General features: G+C 49.1%; 1 protein-coding gene across 4 annotated transcripts in view; it reads left to right on the forward strand.

Moving 5' to 3' along the window:
- LOC116068454 (transmembrane protein 132B) overlaps window positions 1-5,815 on the forward strand; it is a 337,983-nt gene extending 332,168 nt beyond the window's left edge. For all 4 annotated transcript variants that reach the window (XM_031338009.1, XM_031338010.1, XM_031338011.1 and 1 more), the window contains 3 exons: window positions 979-1,249; window positions 3,594-3,785; window positions 4,650-5,815. In XM_031338009.1, the coding sequence (XP_031193869.1) occupies window positions 979-1,249; window positions 3,594-3,785; window positions 4,650-5,786 (1,600 nt within the window). In that variant the 3' untranslated portion in view covers window positions 5,787-5,815. The remainder of the gene's footprint in view (window positions 1-978; window positions 1,250-3,593; window positions 3,786-4,649) is intronic.
- Window positions 5,816-6,503: the final 688 nt, after the last annotated feature.

Raw genomic sequence — 6,503 nt, forward strand, 5'->3', positions numbered from 1 at the left:
TTTTGTTATCAATGAAGATAACTTGCCTTCTCTTTGGGAACCCAACATTTCCCTGTGGCTGTGCTGGAGTTTTTATATGCCTTCCTGCTTTATTCTCAGACCTTAAGGGAGACAGCCAATTCAGAAATCAAAGACACTTGGGCTCAGAGCTGTAGTTGGCACTGGGCTGCTGGGCCACTTGAATACTGAGAAGATTGGTTTGCTCACGGCCACCTTGAGAAAGGATGGAATGGACACAGAAGGGAAGGGACACTCGGTGGGGCAGTTAGTGTGGCCTTGGCCTTGCCTCTGCAGATGACCAGTTACATGGCCTTGATTGAGGGGCCTCTACTCTCTCATCAGTAAGATTAGAACAAGAGTTAAACCTAAGTTTCTAGGTTCCTCAAAGGCTCAATGAGTTAAGTGTGTGTGGCCACTGTGATGTCTGCCTGCCTGTCTACCTGTCTGTCTGTCTACCTGTTTGTCTGTCTGTCTGTCTGTCTGTCTGTCGCAAGGGTCAGAGCCCAAGGTAGTCTAACACAATGCACAAGGATGTCAGCTGACACTCAGGGAGAACGAGCTGTGGTCTGTCTGACTCTTCTTGTAGGAGTTGTTGCGGATGCTGCTTTACCGTCTCTGACACCGTCTCCATTCACAGAGCAGCCAGCAGCCAGCAACATCTTCCCCTGGGAGGTCACAGGGCAAGTTCTACTCAAAGGGAAGGTTCTAGAATGGAGGAGACAGAGAGGATTTTTTCCCCCTGGGGAGCTGTTGACAACTAGGGGTCAGTGGAAAAAGGAAGGAGGGGAGGAGGAATAGAGAGAGATATGCATGAATGGATGAATGAATTCATTCATTGGATGAATGAATGAATCAATGCCGTGATTCCTAATAGGAAAAAAGCTGCTGCACTTCCTCTGACTGCCAGGCCGAATCAAGGGCAGTCGCAGCTCCCACCAATCAGGAACCTTAATCTGTTTTGCTTCCTTTGTGCTCCAGGCCCACCCGGGAGAGCGATGACGAGGACGATGAAGAGAAGAAGGGGCGAGGGTGTACCCTGCAGTACCAGCACGCCCTGGTGCGTGTCCTCACTCAGTTCGTATCTGAGTCACCTGACCTGGGTCAGCTGACCTACATGCTGGGCTCTGATTGGCAGTTTGACATCACCGACCTGGTAACCGAGTTTGTGAAGGTGGAGGAGCCGAAAATTGCCCAGTTACAGGATGGCAGGATCCTGGCAGGACGGGAGCCGGGCATCACCACTGTGCAGGTATTGCTGGGTGGGGTGGGTATGGGGGGCTCTTTGCCACGTTTCCCCTACCCTCAGTGATTTTGACAGTTAACTGATGCCATACAGCTCTGTACATGTACGGTATGTGTGCATATCGCAATCAGCATGTGTCATTTTGCACACGTTCAGCCTGTGTGCAGGAATCTATTCACTGGTTTTACAGCTCAAAACTCAGGGAACACGGGCAACAAAGAAACAGTATTTTCCAGACACAGCAGGGCAGATGCATATATGACCTCAGTTGTTATGACAGCACAGACCTGGGCAAGCTCAAGTCAGACAAAATCCCAGCATGGAGCGAGTGGGTGGGCATGAGGTCCAGCTCCTAGCTGAGGAGCTGTTGGTACTGATAGCCGCCAGGGGTTGGAGCGTCTATTTTCTCTAAGCATATGGGCCTTGGTAGGTCAACTTGAGTGGCGAGGATGTGCCGAGTAATATATGCCCAGCACAAATTAAATTTTATTTAAAATAAACAATAAAGAGGACACAAGGTTGGGTTAGGTGGGGGAGGGTGTGGGTCTGGGAGGATGGGGAAGGTATAGATAAGATCAAGATACATTGTATGAAATTATTAAAAGGTTACTTAAACCGTTTTAAAAATTCCTTTGCATTTTAGAGTATAGAAAAATATCTCCTTTACCAGAGAAAGCTAAATTAAATACACACTACCAGAAATCATTTTATTCTAAATGAGAGCTTTAATTTTTTTTAAAAAAGATTGTACACATATGACTGCTTGTGCTACAGTGTGTGGGTATTTGAAGGTCAGGAGGCACCTTTGTGGAGTTGATTCGTCTGTTCTGCCTTTCTGTGGGTTCTGAGGTTTGATCTCAGGTCACTAGGCTTGCATAGCAAGTACCTTTACCCACCGAGCCATCTTGCTGTCCCACAATACTTTACATTTGCACAGCAGAGTAGATAGTAGCCAACATCCTAAAAGCTAAACCCACCTCCAGCCTTGTGGTTTAGCCGTTATCCATTGTTACACCCAGAATAGTAGACAAATGAAATGTAAAACTATACATTTCACAAGAGATAAAGACCCATGGTTGAATGGTCTCCATGACATCCTGACAACAACCTCTTATTGCACATTGTGGTAGGATGATCATGCAGAATTCTTATACCAACCCAAAATAATATCTGTCATCATTAAGCCACTTTTTTTTTTCTTTTTGGTGCTTTCAAAGTTAATTTTTTGGTGCAGTTGGCCAAAGTGTGTTATATTCTGCGTTTGTCTTCTGTCTCCACCTCACAGACACCACAGATTTACATCTTGTGTGGCACCCATTTCCGAAGTGGTGCCTCTGTTGGCTGGGACACCAGGTGGGCTTGGCCGGGCTCTGCACGATATGCCAAGGCTGGAGTTGGCGTATCTTTAGATTCTGATCAGGAAGTTTGGGGAAATAACTGACCTCAGATCTCACTCCCCTCCTTGGGAGAACATCACTGTGCATGTAGCACCGAGGCTCCTGTGTCCTGGCTGGCTGTCATCCAGGAGCCCTGTGTATTCCTTCTTGTGGACTCCCTCCCTCATCAGTAGGGACTCCGAGTGTCCCTGATTTCCTTATGTCACCAGCTGGGGACACAGCCATTCCTCTTCTACCCCAAAGAGCTCGGGTGACCATACTCAGTGCCCCTCTGTGATACAGCCCCATCTGGTTCCAGGCAGCTGTGCTGTGTGACATTGAAGAGTCATGGAATAAGCTTTCATCCCCGCCCCCCCCCACATGCCAGGGATGAGTGAGGGCAGAATGTCTTTGGGGGGAGTATTCTAGAGATAATTCTACCCATCAGGCATTATCTATGAGAGTTAGCCCCCAGCCCCCAGCTGTATGCCAGATGGTTTATTAGGGGAAATAGCGACTTAGGAAATGTCACTTCAGCTGGTTTATCCAGTGATGACCCAGTTACCTGTACAGTGATCATGAGTGTCAGTGAGGAGCACCTGCCTGCCCATGGGAAGGGATGTATACCAAGAACAGGGCGGAGCGCCAACATCCTCAGACACTGTGCCACTGACCCACATTCAGAAACTGCTTAATGGTTGTTGAAAAAAATCCCCCACTTCTTCCTTACCATCACTAGGGTAGAAAACATCAGTGATGACTCCTAACCTGAACCACGCTATTCCCTTAGAATATTTATTTATAGTCTAGTTATTATCATATAAGAAAAAGATGTGAATAATCACAGACCCGCCTAAACACTTGCCACTGTGTTCCTTTGCCAGGATATGGGTCGGGTCCCTGATGGCTCTGTCTGCTCAGGAGTTAAAGGTGGTCCTGTAGGACAAGTTACAAGTGTCTCCTTTGCTTTTCAGGTCCTCTCGCCTCTCTCTGACTCCATCCTTGCGGAGAAGACTGTTATTGTCCTGGATGACCGAGTCACCATCACAGAGCTGGGTGTGCAACTGGTGGCTGGCCTGTCACTTTCCCTGCAGCCTCACAGGGCAGACAGGAGGGCCATTGTCTCCACAGTGGCTGCTCAGGATATTCTCCAAGCCCCACAGCAGGTGAGACTCCCAGGGGCCTGTGTTCTGTGCCCGAAGCCACCTCTATCTCAGTTACGTCTCTTTGCACAGGAAGCCAGCAGAGTGTCAGAGCCAGACTTGGCAGCTCTTGGACCTCCTCTTTGCTTCTTATTCCGTTTCTCTTTGTCTCTGAGAAAAGCACCCAGGGCTTAGCTACATCTTCCCACACCCTTTGCTTTCCCATGGGTTGGTCTGTGCTAGCTTGAGGGAAGCTCCGTTCGCGTTCCTGCCAAACAGACAAGGCAAAGCTCGGAGACTTCATTTCAGCTGCTTGAACAAGAATGGCCAATTGGCACCTGATTGTCCTGTTGATGGCAGGGATTGTCAACTCTAAAGTCCCCCCCCCCCGATCTTAAAACATGCACAGAATTTTATAAAGAGACGGGAATGTGGTGCCATTCAAGTGAGCCAGCCCCACACCACCTCATTACCAAGCTCTTCCTCCAGGAGGTTCCCCTACAGGTTTTTGCTGTGTCAGCACCGGCTTCCTGGTAAACGGGTGTTCAAAGTGGCATGAACAGTAACCTGGTAGTTACATCTGAAATTGATTCCGATAAATCACCCACATCTGAGTGTCTCCGCAGAGGTCAAAGTCACACTCTATGGGAAGGCATGCAATAAATTAATTTACACTTTAATAAATTCACTGCCACGCATTCCTGGTGCCTCCCGTCAGTGGGGCTCTAGATGCTAATGATACAAGGTCAAGGCATACAAGAGCTAACCATCACGTCTATCTGCAAAGTCACCTCTATCTGAAGATGCCAGGAATGCCCAGAGGAAGTTGGGCTTTTATGTTTGAGGGAACCCAGTTGTAACACTGTTCTCTGGTTTTGTTTTCCTTAGGAAGCTATAGTCAGTTCCTGGATTTTGTTCAGCGATGGCTCTGTGACGCCTTTAGACATTTATGATCCCAAGGATTTCTCCGTGACCGTTTCCTCATTGGATGAGATGGTGGTGTCTGTCCAGCCAAACCTTCAGACCAGGTGGCCCATCGTGGTTGCCGAGGGCGAAGGACAAGGGCCCCTGATCAAGCTGGAAATGTCCATCAGCGAGTCTTGTCAGAAGAACAAGAGGAAAAGTACCCTTGCCGTGGGCAAAGGAAACGTCAAGGTCAGATTCGAACCTGGGATGCACGAGCAGCAAGGAGGCAGCAATGACATCGGGGGCATAAACCGGGAATACAAAGGCCATCTCAGCAACTCCATAGAGCGCGAGGGAAGCCAGGAGCGAGCAGCCCAGGAGTGGTTCCAACACGGCACAGCGGTTGGCCACGAGGACAGGCCCAACAAGAGCACAACTCCGCAGTCTCCCATGGGAGGAAAGCTCCTCAAAGGTGGAGCGGATGCCTTCACCAGCTTCCCCACTCAAGGGAAGTTACCGGCATCCAACAACCCCGGTGACCTCACCATGACCTCCAGGGGGTTAACAGATCTGGAGATCGGGATGTACGCCCTGCTCTGTGTCTTCTGTCTGGCCATCTTGGTCTTCCTGATCAACTGCGTGGCCTTTGCTTGGAAGTATAGACACAAAAGGTTCGCGGTGAGCGAGCAAGGCAACATCCCCCATTCCCATGACTGGGTCTGGCTCGGGAATGAGGTAGAACTCCTGGAGAACCCCGTGGACATCACGCTCCCCTCGGAGGAGTGCACGACCATGATTGACAGGGGTCTGCAGTTCGAGGAGAGGAACTTCCTGCTGAATGGCAGCTCCCAGAAGACTTTCCATAGTCAGCTGCTTAGACCCCCTGACTATGTGTATGAAAAAGAGCTGAAAAACGAACCTATGGGTTCCTCCGGCCCAAAGAGGAAGAGAGTCAAGTTTACTTCCTACACCACCATCCTCCCCGAGGAGGGGGGGCCGTACACCAACTCCATCCTCTTTGACAGTGATGACAGCATCAAGTGGGTCTGCCAGGATATGGGGCTAGGGGACTCGCAGGACTTCAGAGACTATATGGAAAGACTACAGGACCAGATGTAAAGTCCTTTTTTCTTAAGTTTGTATTCACCTTTATGCCTTCTGTTTTCTGAGCGATGGAACAGTGGGTCTGATCAGCAATAGGGGGTGACTCAACAATGTGTCAGAGTGGAGGTCTTGGGGGGATCCCTCTTTAAGTGGGTACCAGCAGTCTGGATAGAGGGGACTCAAGCTGAGCCATGTCTATAACACTGGCTCCTGGGGATGGGAGATATCCAGAGACAGCAGCCTGGCGGTAGGCACGACCCCACAGACGCTGTTAGTCACCTCGTGACCAATGGCCGTGTGTAATTAGGAACGTTCCGGGTGGTGATTTTTTTCTATTTCTAGCCCTTTTAAAGCACAGTGGACACTCATTGCGCGTGGCCTGAGTTCGAATCTCCGTGGTGGAAGATGAGCGAATGTAGCTTCCTTAGCTGTCAGGAGTGAGGCTCATTATTTTTATACACGTCTGGACTTGCACCTGTTCTTTTGACCTTCCATTTTTTGCGGGGGAGGGGTTGTTTCAGAAGCACTTAAGGAAGAGTTTATGTTTGATGTTCCTATGAGTTTTATTCCCTGGAGCTCATTGTGTCCCGCCATTATGGGGTCTCCACACGGGATGTCAGATATTTTTTTTTTTTTTAAACTTTGTTGCTGGGGACAGTGTTAAGGAAACATTCTCATGCTTTGTCCCTCCTAGACATTGGTCTTTCTCATCTATCTTTGGGAACAGGGGTC

This window comes from Mastomys coucha, unplaced genomic scaffold (genome assembly GCF_008632895.1).
Source record: "Mastomys coucha isolate ucsf_1 unplaced genomic scaffold, UCSF_Mcou_1 pScaffold22, whole genome shotgun sequence".
Lineage (NCBI taxonomy): Eukaryota > Metazoa > Chordata > Mammalia > Rodentia > Muridae > Mastomys > Mastomys coucha.